General features: G+C 37.7%; 1 protein-coding gene across 1 annotated transcript; it reads right to left on the minus strand.

Moving 5' to 3' along the window:
- Positions 1-2,683: 2,683 nt before the first annotated feature.
- Positions 2,684-3,100, minus strand: LOC308496963 (large ribosomal subunit protein eL31-like; the record flags this gene model as incomplete). The annotated part of the gene is made up of 1 exon (XM_081046820.1): positions 2,684-3,100. The coding sequence occupies exon 1, from the start codon at positions 3,059-3,061 to the stop codon at positions 2,684-2,686; it is 378 nt and encodes a 125-aa protein (XP_080902946.1). The 5' UTR covers positions 3,062-3,100.
- Positions 3,101-14,202: the final 11,102 nt, after the last annotated feature.

Consider the following 14,202-nt stretch of genomic DNA (forward strand, 5'->3'; position numbering starts at 1 on the left):
TTCTGAAAGCTTTTACCTAAACCAATAAATGAAACTCCCTGATTAGCTATAAGCCCTGTAGACTCAGTAACTTTACCAATTAATTGACAAAGGCACAAGTGAGAAGAAGGAGAAAAGTGTAGGGCAAAAAATCTTGCCATTTCTTTTAAGTCTTAGGGTAACACAACAAAAATAAAAAGAATGATTTATAGCCACTCTTTTCTGGGCAATTTGTTGAAATAGCTAGATGTTGGATTTAAATAACATAAATGAGCTGATCACTGATCTGTATATGTATGGGCCTGTATGTGTGTGTGTGTGTGTGCGTGTGTGTGTAGTTTTTCACATATACACATTCAGAATGCTTACTGATAAATATAAATATTAATGACACATTTGTAAATTCTGTTTAAGACAATGTTATGGATAGTTTCATTTCCAAAACTGTGATGCTGGGACTTTCAGATGGTTACAAATATACTCCTATTCCCTAATAGAAACCAAGTGCACATCTGCTAATAAGATAAAAGGCCACAATAATGATTTCCCTTTCCACTCAGAAATTAAAGTGATGGCAGAATTTCACAGATACAGAGGATATGTGGCAATGAAATATTTATTACCTAACCAGAAATATCAGACACAGGAAATTTTTCCTTTATAAACAACTGATCTGTATGGATAGGAAAATGTCACATTGAAACACAAAGTACCTGGAGTGGGGAGAGAGAGAAGACTTGTTGCAGGAATTCTAGATGAATTTCAAAGTAACAAATCAGCACCTGACAGCAGCAGCACTCAAGAGTTTAATAATATAAAAATGCAGATATTATGCTACAGCCTGGAGAAGATTTAGAAAAGAACACTATCTATACCTAATATGATTTTAATATAAACCATATGTTTGCTCTCTGTATCTTTCTATAGAGTCACCAAATTTAAAAGAGCAAATTCCATCTACACTAACCTGATCATTTTTTCTCTAGAAGGTGACAAATGCTGTTTCTTAAGAATTGTTAAACTGACTTCCCAAGTGATCAGAACTTAAAAATAAATACCTTGACTTCTGATTTTAATGTAAAACTATGTAGTTAACAAAATTTACATATCATTAGGAATGTCTAAGTGCCTATGATATCGAAATAGAAGAATTAACAGATATATTAAATTAGTGAATTTTCATTAAAATTTTTGACTAAAAATCAAGACCTTATATATGGTAGCATTATCAAAAATAACTTGAAAACAGACATTTTGATCAGTTAATGAGCATCTGCAAGGTGGTTTATTTACTCTACCAACTCATTTCCAGTTAGGCTGAGTGATTTAGGAGCTAGCACAGAGGATAAAAATATGTCTCTATATTTAAGGGTTTCCGATTGGAAGACTAAATATGATACATATATAAAACTCACTGCAAAGACAAAGTTAAGGAAAGGAGAAACATGAATGGGCTGGAGTAATGATAGCACATTTTATGAAAGAAATAGAACTAGAACATGCCTGGAAAGATGGGGGTGGGGGCGGTTCTATAACAAATACTTAAGTGTTTTGATGTTGAGATATCCAAAATTTTGGAATAGAGGGAAATATATTAACCTCTGAGCATTAATCTTACAGACACAAATCTAGAAAATACAATGAGACTGAATGATTTCTGCCAGACCAAAATGTGTTTGAATTTATCAACATATTTAAAAAAGGATTCCTTCCTTCATCAGGGGTGTAAGTTGCTAAGGAATCCTAGAAAAGAGATACCAAAAGAAAATGGCATGCCTGAGCCCGGGCTTCCCAGGGCAAAAAGCCAAGGTGTTCAGTGGTAATGAAAAATGTGATCATTCAACTTCCCTTAGTCTGGATCCCTGATCTCGGCACAAGCTTCCAGCCTCATGCCTCTCTTTCCAAGACAATGCGATGGACATTAAAATCAGAAGAGTACAGACGTTCAGTACTGCCTCCGATGACAGCTATGTAGATACATAACCTGGCTCCATCATTTACTACCTGTATAACTTGGCAAAGCTACTTGACCTCTTCATGACTCAGTTTTCATATCTATAAAATGGGCCTAATAATAGTGGTTACTTCAGAGTTTGGGGAAGAATTAAGTAGGTATAATATGCATAGAGGAATGACTGGCATATAGTAAGTGCTCAAAATTATAAATTATTATAATAATAAACAATCGATACAGACCTTAGGACGGTGGTACCCATTATAAATTAATAAGTAAACTTCTCTTAGGAAGTTTATAAAGCTTCCAGCTACATATATGGCATAAAATGATTACCAGGAAATACCACCTTTCTGGTCTGTCTGAAAGACCTCCCACTGACAATAAATATGCATTCTACTGCTGTTTTTGTCCCCTATGTACTCTGTTAATAATATTTCACTTCCTGGAGACTGTTCATCCTTGGGCTTGAGTGGGAGTTGGATATCAAGGCCAATATATCAGAGGCCATATTCTGTCAGACGTCCTGTAACTGCACATTTCAGAAAGAGCAGTTCTGTGAAATACTAGTCTCATGGCGGGCTACAGAAATAGGATTTCCTTATCCAAAAAGCTTGGAGAATACTGCATACTACAGCATGCTCTACATTTTCACAGAAATCTCATCCCTATTCTTATAGACTACTAGCTCTTGATAGATTCTTTTTTTTTTTTTTTTTCAGTTTTGTAACTTTATTTGACGATCAGCAGTCAGTTCTCATCCACATTAACTGTCTGTAGATTTTTGAAAGTGGTGACAGGTACGTAGGTAACCAATGTATAGAGCTTATTTGGTGAATCTTCATCCTCATTCCGCTTCCTGGACAACCGCACCCGGATGCGGTATGGGACATTCCTTATTCCTTTGGCCCAGACAGCTTTGTTGAGTCTGGTGTCAATGCGCACATCTGGTGTTCCCATCTCCTTCATGGCAAATTTCCGGATCTCTTTGAGTGCCCGTGGGGCACGCTTCTTGAAATCCACTCCATGGATGCGCTTGTGAATGTTGATGGTGTACTCCCTGGTCACCACCTCGTTGATGGCAGAACGGCCCTTCTTTTTCTCGCCACCCTTCTTCGCGGGAGCCATCCTGCCGGGCCCAAGTAGAAAAGAAAGAGCGAGAGGTATTGTGGGAGAGGGAAAGGAACGTCTCGATAGATTCTTTATTGCATGAAAGTTACATCAAAATCTGGGGGCTTATCCCTTAATGATTTACCGTCTTCTAAGTAAAGTCAGTGATGACATACAAGCAGGATCAAAACATCAAAAAATAAAGGAGACATACTTTTTCTTCATAGCGTCTTAATTCAGCTACATAATGTTTGCTACTTGTCTCTGTGTATGCACCGTGTATGCACTGAGGAAAGGCTGTGTGAGGACACAGCAAGAAGGCCACTGTACGCAAGCCAGGAAAAGAGCCCTCAGCAGAAACCAAACTGTCCGGAATCTTGATCTTGGACTTCTAGCCTCCAGAACTGTGAGAACGATTTCTGCTTTTTAAGCCATTCAGTCTATGTTTTTTTAGTAGTAGAAGTTGACGAATACACACGCCAATGGAGATGTATGTGGCTGTCTGGTATACTGTGTTATAAAGCTCGACAGGACATGGTACATGATCTATGACCAATATTGGAGGAGAGTGGCATGTGTGCTGTGTGGCTCGCCTATGGATTGTTATATATATTTGAAATTCCTTAGCATGGTATTCATGGCCCTTCATGGTTTGACCCCAAAATACCATGGACTAGCAGGACATCGAAAGAAAATTAACTCGATGAGTTATTTAGTTCTCTTTAAAATCACTATCCCAGGCCCATGGTACTCAATACCATCTGGCAATCTTTGAGAGTTCTCCTGATGGCTTCCCATCCAAGCCTTCCCCTTTCCTCTTAAATTTCTGAGTACCCTGCCTCCATCATCACTTCTCTCCGACACTTACAGTTGGTGTTTTTGCTGCATGTACTGCATTCTACAACCATATTCATCTTCTCTCCTGTTACAATTGTCACAAAGGTCCTTTTCTTAAAAAGGACCATTGCTTTCACAGGAAAACCAAAACTATACTAGTTACTTCAACATAGGGAACTGAACATAGTGAATCAGGTACACACATGATGGAGGACACAAAAAGCCAAAAGAGAACTTTTAAAGATTACACGAGGCAGTTTCTCTAGAGCTGCAGAACCAAGGAAAGGGGTCCGGGTTATCAGACCTAGAAGAAAAGCCCTGTGGAGCTGCAAACGGGAGGGAGGAGGGAACACTTCCCATCTCCAGGTGAGTTTCCAGCTCTGAGGGCTTCAGTGAGGCTTGTTGTGAGGGTACAACAGGAAGCTAGAAATTGAAGCCAGGTATTGCTGGGAGAACACTGACAGGAACAACAAGCAAAAAGTCTCTCCTTCCACGTTTTTTCCTACTTTCAAGCTCCCTCTAACGCCTCCAATTGGTAGAACCTAACAGGAAACCAGCAGGTAAATGAGAAATGTGTTTGCAGGTTCCATGTCAAGCATCACAGAGCAGAACAAAGAAGAACAGGTTTAGAGTTGAGAGAGAAAAGATGTATAACTAGAATATTCCATTATTTCTTTTCTCTCTTGCACCTGAAGCTTCGTTCTCTCCATGATATAATTCCATCAACCTCTTGCATCTTCCATAAATCCTTCTCTGGACCGCACCTGCCTCTCTATGGCTACTGTCCTGCATTGCCAGGCCCTCTATAACAAATATTCTCAGAAGAGTTCTCCAGAAAGTCTATTTCCACTCAAATACTATTTAAGTATTAAACTATTTCAATGTGGTCTTCACCAGGTTTTGGCACAATTTCATAAATAACGAATGTCACCAGTGTTACCAAACCCAAAGGGTCCTGCTCTGTGCTCATGTGACTCAATCTTTACACACTCAACCCAAGTGGACACACACCTTCTCCTAAAACAATCCCCTTTGTGGATTCCCGTGACTTCCTGTTCTCCTCACTGGATGCTCTTTTCTGTCTCTTATATTTGCATCTCTTATTTTACCTTACTTCTAAATGATAGTAGGTCATAGATTTTGATCTTGGTAATATAACATTGCTGTAGCTCCACTCAAACCATAAAAAAATCTGATGTAGGGTTAAATTTTTAACAGCAACTTTATGCTGAGAAGCTCCAAATTCATATATCAAAATGATATTACTCTTCTAACTCCAGACATCCAATAAACTGACATTCCTCCTTCACTCATGTAAAAGCATCACACACATGATATGGCTCAAATGATACTATTTATTATCACTTAAAATATTTTCCTTCTTTGATCTTCTCTAAGACAAGAAACTGGAATCAAATCCTACCAGTTGCTCAAGTTAAAAAATTTGAAGAAACTTTCCCTGATGAATCTAATAATATCTCTGATGAAATTTTCCCTGATGAATCTAAAAATTTCAAGAAATTATCCCTGATGATTCTAATAATACCTCTTTAATCTTAAACACCTAACACATAAAGATTCCCAAATATATCTAAAATTCATTACTGCTTGCCATTTCCACGTTTAGCACTAAGGGTCCAAGCCACTGTTACCACTGTCATATCTTATTTACTCATTTTCCTGCCCCTCTGTTCTCCCATTGTAATTCAATTTCTCCATAGCAGACAGAGTAATCTTTAAAAAAAAATTAGATCTGATTACTTCCTTTTGCAAACAATATAATGCCTTCTTACCGCACTTAGGATACATTTGCAATGATATTCCATGACCTAAAGGGCTTTGTCGACCTATTTATCCAAGTTCACCTTGAATATGTCTCCCAAATACAACTTGCTACATCCCAACAACACTGTTCTTCTTTCTGCTACTCAACCAAATTTTGAGCACTTACCATACACTACCATTATGTTAAGCAAAGTCCCTATCCTCACAAATCTAAAATCAAACAGAAATTGACAAAGCGGCATATGTACACACATGCAGTTACATATTTGAAGACTGGTGCATAGAAAATAAACACAAGAATTTAGGACAGAAATTAGCATCATGATTGGTGGAGAGTAAAGTTGAAATCTAAAAAATGAGTAATTATTCATATAAAAGATGAAGAAAAAAAACATTTCCAAGCATAAGAACACCATGTGGTAAGGCCCGAAAAGTTTAATGTAGACAAGCATTTGGTAGAAGTTTAGGGTGGACCTAGTGAAAGGGAAATAAACCAGATAGTTGAAGGACGACAGTAGCATTGTGGGTTTCTGGACCTCAGCACAACTGACAGAGTAGAAGTTTTTGCTGTGGATTGTTGACCTGTATATTATAGTATATTAAGCAACATTTCTGGCCACTAGATGTAGTTGCATATGCCCCCCATTGTGACAACTAAAACTGTCTCCATACATTGCCAAATGTCCCACGAGGAGCAAAATTACCCACATTTAAGAAGCACTGGAATGCAGTAAGAAGTTAGAACTGCATTTTAATGTAAATCATGATGGCTGTGCCCTATATCGCTTTATTTAATGATTTATTCATTTATTCCGTATCTATGTATTGAGAACCTAGTATGTGTCAGAGCTGACTAATACTAGAGATAAAAAGTGAACACGACAAATCCCTGCCCTCATAGACATACCATGTTTCTCCAAAACTAAAACCTAACCGGAAAATAAGCCCTAACATGATTTTTCAGGATGACATCCCCTAAACATAAGCCCTAATGCAGCTTTTGGAGCAAAAATTAATGTAAGACCCAGTCTTATTTTCGGGAAACTATGGTATCATGGGATGCAGGAAAACTTTCTAAACAAATAATAGCATAAGTGTCCAATTACATTTGTAAACATTACTGTGAAGAAAAAAGTATGTTTTCAGTTGCACAGTCATAGTTGAAAATAAAGAGGAACAGATTCAGTCAATTTGCATCCCTTCACAGACCAGAATTTCCTTTGTCTAACATCCAACTGTTTAAATTCCATCGTCAGTTATGTTTGTTGACATTTTTTTCTTTAAAATACACTTTTAGAAATGTTAAGATCTCAGAGGAAAGCATTTGGGTACTTTCTGTTAAATGATCCACACTAACTATGAAAATTTTCTGAGGGAACAATGCAAGGCCTGATACAGGATTTGATAGTAAGGATCCAATGGGATGAAAATTCAACAATTTTCGTCCACGAAAGAGGATATCTTGATGAACCCTCTGACAAAACAAAGCAATGCAATAAAAGATGGCTTCCAAAACCTGTAAGCAGAGAACAATAAAAATATGTAACTGCTAACAGAAATCATCCATCCAAATGAGTGAAGGGGATAAATTTCTCCGAGTCATATGATTCCATGGTTCTTCACAAAGTGCATTTAAAGGGCATCTCACAGGTGAACGGCAAAATATGATCATGAGAGACCATCACTGTCACCATCATCATCTTATCCAGTCTTCACGTGCCTAACAGCACAAAGTGCTGGGCTAAACACTGAACAAAGTGAGCTAAAAGTGTTATGCCTGATCTCCACAGGGCAGGTTATAATAAGCAAGAACCCTGTTAGTGCCGTTTCCTATGTCCGGCTTAACTGACATTTTGAATGCTTTTTTTGTCTTTTTTGTTGTTCTTGTTAGGAGCTAGGATGTAGGGTCCGCACAACTAGTTTTTTACAATATTATTTAAGAGGCCATGATAAAAAATGAAAGCTTACAAGTACATTGTGCAGAACAGCTGGTGTGTGGGCCTGGTAATCTGAATTTCTCTGAATAAGCAAACATGAGTTTGGCCTCAGTGCTAAAAGCATTTCCATTTTTAAATATTGGACAGAGACACAACTACTTACTTTAGAAAGCTACCTTTCAGTGTGTCTGCACATATGTCCGTCTACTGACAACTGACATACACGTATCTCTTTAGGATCATTACTAAGATAAAGGTGACTGCCCCAGACAAGGATTATTAGATAATGCGTGTGGTTTGGATTATTATCACCCATCTCAGTTCACATAATGCTTCAAATTTTTGCAATGGAAAAATAACTGTTTTATAAAGAGTTGAAATCATTTGACAACATCAGAACAATCCAGCTGTTTAAAACAAAATAAAATAAAATAAAAACAAACAAAAAGTATTAACTTTACCAAAAACTTTATAATCTATTAAATTGTTATGGACGGAACTGTGTTCCTCCAAAATTCATATGCTGAAGCCCTGATCCCCAATGTAAGTATATTTGGAGATAGGCCCTTGACATGGGCAATCAAGGTTAAATGAAGTCATACGTGTGGGGCCCTAATCCCATACAATTTGTGTCTTTATAAGAAGAGAAAGAGACAGCAGGGCTTAGTGCCTACAGAGAAAAGGTCCTGTGAGGACACAGGAAGAACGCAGCCATTTGCTAACCCAGGAGAGAGACCTCAGCCAAAACCAGCTCCTTGGCCTGGGACTTCCGGCCTCCAGAACTGTGAGAAAATACATTCATTTTGTTTAAGCCATCCAGTCTGTGGTATTTTATTATGGCAGTCCTAGCAAACTAAAGCATTGTCCAACTTTAACATCATCATTCTAATTTAAGTTTGGTATTGTTATTTCTAACTTAGATATTAGGTGAATTATTTCCTGTAAGTCATAGAGCAGCCAGAGGAAGAATTGCTATTCATCATAGATCATTTATATTATAAACAAATAAAACAGCTTATGGCTGCCCAAAGGGAAGGGTTCTATTCAAAATAAATAAATAAATAAATAAATAAATAAATAAATAAATAAATAAATCTTTACAATTTAATAATAGAGGAATGCTGGCACTTGTTAAAAAAAACAAAGTCACAACCTGACATAATTATTCAAAAAGAGGCCTAGAAATACAAGTTAAGCCAGAAAAAAAAAAAAAAAAAGGAAAAAAAAAACTGAAAAAATAGAGATTTCTTTAGAACACTCCTTTCTATAGAGCTATTTATAGTAAGAATAGACTTGTTCATATTTAGTGGTTAAGTTTTTCATTTTTAAAACTTAGCCACATCCTAAATATTAAGGCTTATAATTTAAAGTGACTTTCAAAATCCCTGGCACTGAAAAATTGTGGAGGTCTTTCATTTACAGGTGTGTGTATATGTGCGCACATATCTCTTTCTAAACCAAATTTATATAACTTATTAAGTAATGGATGCTCTTGTAGTTATAAGGAAATGAAAAACATGACACTGAAATTCTTATTTACACTAATGATTAGATACCTTTATGGCAGTTAGTAACCAAGGCTATCTAAATGTATTTCATTTCTTTTCTGAGCTCTTTTATTTTTCTCAATGCTAGTTATTTTCTCGCTCATAATAAATGGGCTCATTATTACAACAGAAAAGTAGAAAAGTTGACACCAAGTTTAACACTGATGTTTTCAATCTATGTTAACACTTTAGACTCTAGTCACAGGGTTCCAAGCGATAGAAAAATTGGTTATCAATTTGAACACTCACATGCTATATTTTACTATCCTTTTCAAATCTATCGCTTAGCAAAATCTAAATTTGTAGGATAGTTAATGATGCCATCATTTTAAATCATGTAATTCAAATTGCATCTATACTTAGTGACTTTGAGACAAAAAAAAACAAACACATAGAAATGTACATTACTCAATACAAATTTCCTTTTGATTTAAACTGCAGGCTAAGAATGTAAGTTAAAATATTTACAGTCTGTTTGAAACACTTTTGTTGACAATAAAGTGTTAAACATTCTCTCCCTGGTCTCAACGACTCCCAGAAATTGTTTTAAGACATAAATCCCATATAGAAATTGCAAGGGAAACGAAGAACAGTTCCTTTATACCCACAAGGTGATTCCAGTTTAGTGATATGGCTATAATACAGAACACAAATTCTGTCTCTTCACATTTCACTGGAAAATCACAATCTTATCTCTGGAGAAAAATGAAGGCAAAAGCTGTAGACTAATATATTTGAAGATTTTGACTCTTCCAGATTCTCTCAATGGACTTGTTTGTATCAGCTATATCTTTGTGATTTGAGTTTAAAACACCCTCTTTCTTGTTTGAATGAAGATATATGTAGCACATTACGTGAAATACCTCATCTGCACTGTAGCAACTCCCGGTGAATAAGGTGTGCTTCTTATACTCAGTAATAGAGCAATTTTCATTGTATTTATTTAAACCCAAGCTGACGATACATTTTATCGCCAGAGATGCTAGCTATTAACCAAAATCAATTTCTTTTTTTCCTGGTCTCTCATCTACACTATATTAACCATGTCCTTTGCAATTGTGTGTGGCCACGTGACTTGAGTTCTAATCAATAGAATATGAGTGGATGTGATACGCATTACTCCAAATCTTGGCTTATATACCTTTCCTACATCTGTTCCATAATGTCATTTTCCCCCTCCAAGGGTCCATAAAAGGGACTAGAGAAGCAATCTTAGAAACTCATTATTGAACAAGAAGGAACTCCCGTCAGCTGGTAGTCCTTAAAAATACGTTTGGAGAAAATACAGTCTCCTACTCAGGACTAACATGTAATCAAGAAATAAACCTTACTGTGTTCCATCAAGTATATATTTTGGGGTCCATTTGTCACTGCATGTTTTTAGGCACCACTCATAGGCATTTACTACTGGGCAAAAAGTAAAAGTAAATTTCTATTTATTGGTCATGTTATAATTAGTTTTGGCCACATCTCTACTACTCAATCTTCACTAATAAACATTAATTGTCGAGAGACTTACTGTGGTATTTAACAATATATACAAATATCAAATCATTGTGTTGTACCCTTAAAACTAATACAATGTTATATGTCAATTATACCTCAGTAATATTTTTTAAATTAGAAACAAACAAAACAATAACTGACAGTTTTATGAGTTGGGGAAATAGTAAATGCAAAAGCTATGAAAATTAAAATCCAAGTTATGTTTTCTGATGTGCAAGATGGCAGACTAATAAGTTACAGGTCCTCGTTCTCCAGAGGAACCCTGAGTTAACAATATACATTCTAGAACATGTTTGTGAGAATTCTAGACACCAGTTGAAAAGCTATAGCATCCAGACCAATGTAAAACCAAGAATGGATCCCAGTGAAAGGGGTGGAAAATTTCCCACAGCATTTGGCATGCCCATTTATGCCCTGACTCTATGCAGCATGTATGGAGCAACCAGGAGGAAACACCCCATACTCGAGCTCCTACCTCCAGATAGAAACCAAAGACTTCACCATGCATTCAATGCACTGGCTCATCTGGAGGCTGCAAAAGGAACTGGTTTCTCTTTCCCCTGACTCAGAACACTATCCATATTGGATCCAGAGTTTGGAATCTGCTGAAAACAGAGATGAATGGAATGCCATAGCTGCAGTTCTGCAGGCAGATGCCAGGGGGAGAAAGAAATCAGAAAAGTCTAGACAAGTTCTAGGAACCTCCAGTGTTGCTTAGTGTAGGTCTTCCCCTGCACAAAGTCACAAAGTTGATACACAAAGGCTGAATGAGATTTTTGGGTTTTTTTTATATGCTCAAAATGCACTCAAATGATCACATGTAAATTACAATGGATAGCAATATAATGAAAATGAATGAATAAATAGGGGTAGCAGTGTCCATCACTCCACACTGTAAAATTCCTCCCACAGGATCTCTCAAGTACTGTACTTGACAAATGACTGTCTGTCTGACCTAAGGACCTTTGAGGACACAAAGGCTAATCAATATATTAAACAGTATGAAGGCTTAATCTGTTTCATATCTTTAGGTAGAAAATGAATATAAATAGATAGTTCGGTATCTCCTTTCTTTGCCAAGTCTGGAGTTCCACTTTTTTTTTATTTTTAGTCTAAAACAGTCAAATCCATTTTTAGTGTACACTCATAGTTTCTTTAGCAATATGGTACCTGAAAATGAGTAGGCTCATCTGTTGGATTCCTTCAAGTTTTACTTGTTAATAATCACCAAAGTTCTTTCCCAGATAGAGTTCTCAAATCTGTTTCTTGGCTCACAAACCACCACTTTCCCATTATGCCTTCTGCTTTCCTAATTAAATGTCTGAGACCTTGAAATCATCTGGCAATCAGTTGGTATTGATAGGGTGGCACCATCCTTAATCAAACTTGGCTTCAAAACTGAATCTTGATTTAACTGAGAAATTTTAGTGAGTGTTTATCTCTCAGAACCATTTTAAATCTAATTGTTCGCTCTTTCAAGTCCAGAAACAGCAGCTTTGACAACTCTGTCAGGCCCCTGATATTTGAACCACTCCCCCATCAGTCTCTGCCTGAAACCACCTAATTTTTGCCCGAGCTTCTCTTTGGTAACATGCTGGCAAAAGGCATGAGTGACAGCCAACACTCCCTGACACTTTGGCTTTTTCCAATCACTTCCTGGAGCTATGGGCTTCGAGGTCTGGGGTTTGCCTTCCAAGTATCTCCTAAGAGAGTTTTGCCGAATGTTTTAAAACTACACAGCATGAACCATAAGCTTCTTCTATAGCCTCTTTGCCATGCCACTTGTCTCCGAATTGCCAAAACAATGCCACTGATAAGCAGAACTTCATTTCAATGTACACATGTCTGTGTTACACTAATTCTAACTGCTATACCAAATGCACCCTGAATCTCAGTGGCTAAATTCTGTAGAAGTTTATATCTTACTGTGGGGACAAAGCCCCCAAAAAACAGTTTCCAGGCTCTCGGCCTCACATAGAAAGGTGCTGGCTCGGGTAGTAAATGGCCATCAACTCTGATCAGATGGCCAGCAGCTGTGGCTAGTTGGCCGTCAGCTGTAACCCGTAGGCCATTGGCCACTAATATAACGGCTGTGGCTACGCTAGCAGAAAGAGATGGGGGCTAGCAAGAGCGGATTGCAGAGAGGCGGATGCCGCCAGAGAGGCGATGCCGCCAGTGAGAATATAGTGGTATGACTCCCCTACTTGTGGCTCCGTGTGTGTTCCTGTTTGGCCTTACCGTGTCCTGCGTTCTTGGGCGGGGAGTGGGAGCTGAGACCCTGCACGACAAATGGCGCAGCGAGCAGGGTCCCCTGCGTGACACTTACATTAATTAGCATTGGTGATAAGACAATTTGGAGAAGGGAAAATACCAGCTCCATGTGATCACCAAGAGGTCCAGGCCCCTGGTATCCAGTAGTTCTATTTTGACTTTCTTTCCATGCAGCTGACAGATGGGGAAGAACGTGATCCATGACGTGTATTATTTTATGAGCCAGGCAAAACCTGGGCATACGTTACTTTTATTCCCAAGTTGTAGCCACATTAATTGTAAGGGACACTGAGAAATGCAATCTAACTCAGTGTCCAGAAGAAAAGACAAACAATTTGGAAAACAACCCATCTCTTCAACACATGGATGACTGAAATAGCCTCCAAATTCGATCCCTGCTTTTACCTTTGCTCTCCTATGATTGTCTTCTCAAGACAACAGTCACCAATCTCCTTTCAATATAAATCAGATGTTTTCACAAAGTTCTTCAAAACCCCACAATAACACGCATTTTATTGGTAGTGAAGGCAAAGTCATGACAAGGCCAACAGCACCTAACATGCGCTCGGCCCAGTCTACAACTGTCCTCATCTCCACCAACCTTCTCTATCTCAATCTGCTCCAGCCACATGTTCCAAATGTTCTTAAATGTCCTCAAACAGGATAGGAGCAGCCTGGCCTTAGGATCTTTGCATTGGCTTCTCCCTCTGCCTTGAAGACTCTCTGTAAACATCTGTATGATTCATTTCATTATTTCCTTTAAGTTTTCTCAGATGTCACCATCTCAATGAGACCTATGTCCTCCAAATAACCCCAGCTAATTACCCTGAACTCCAGAATCCAATATATAAGATGTGATCAAAAACTATGGTGAATGTTTAAATTAAAAAATATATATATTGCAGTAAAAGACACATTGCCACGAATCCCCCTCATAATACTCCCCCTTGCTTTGAGAACATTTATCCCATCGTTCTTGCTACTTTCTGAAGCAGTTCTGGAAATTCTTTCATTTGTGTCTTTAGTTACATTGTCGTGGCTGCCATGATGTCCTGAATCAATTCAAACTGCTTTCCTTTCATGGTCATTTAGGCTTTAGGGAAGAGCCAGAAGTCGCATGGTGCCAGATATGGTAAATACGGTGGATGTGGACACACCATAATGTTTTTATCTGACATAAATTGCTGTACCAGAAGCAATGTGTGACATGGAACATTGTCATGATGGAGGATGAAGTAAAGATAATCAGGAAAGAGGACTTCCAGAACTGCTTCAG

This window comes from Rhinolophus hipposideros, assembly GCF_964194185.1.
Source record: "Rhinolophus hipposideros genome assembly, chromosome: 4".
NCBI lineage: Eukaryota > Metazoa > Chordata > Mammalia > Chiroptera > Rhinolophidae > Rhinolophus > Rhinolophus hipposideros.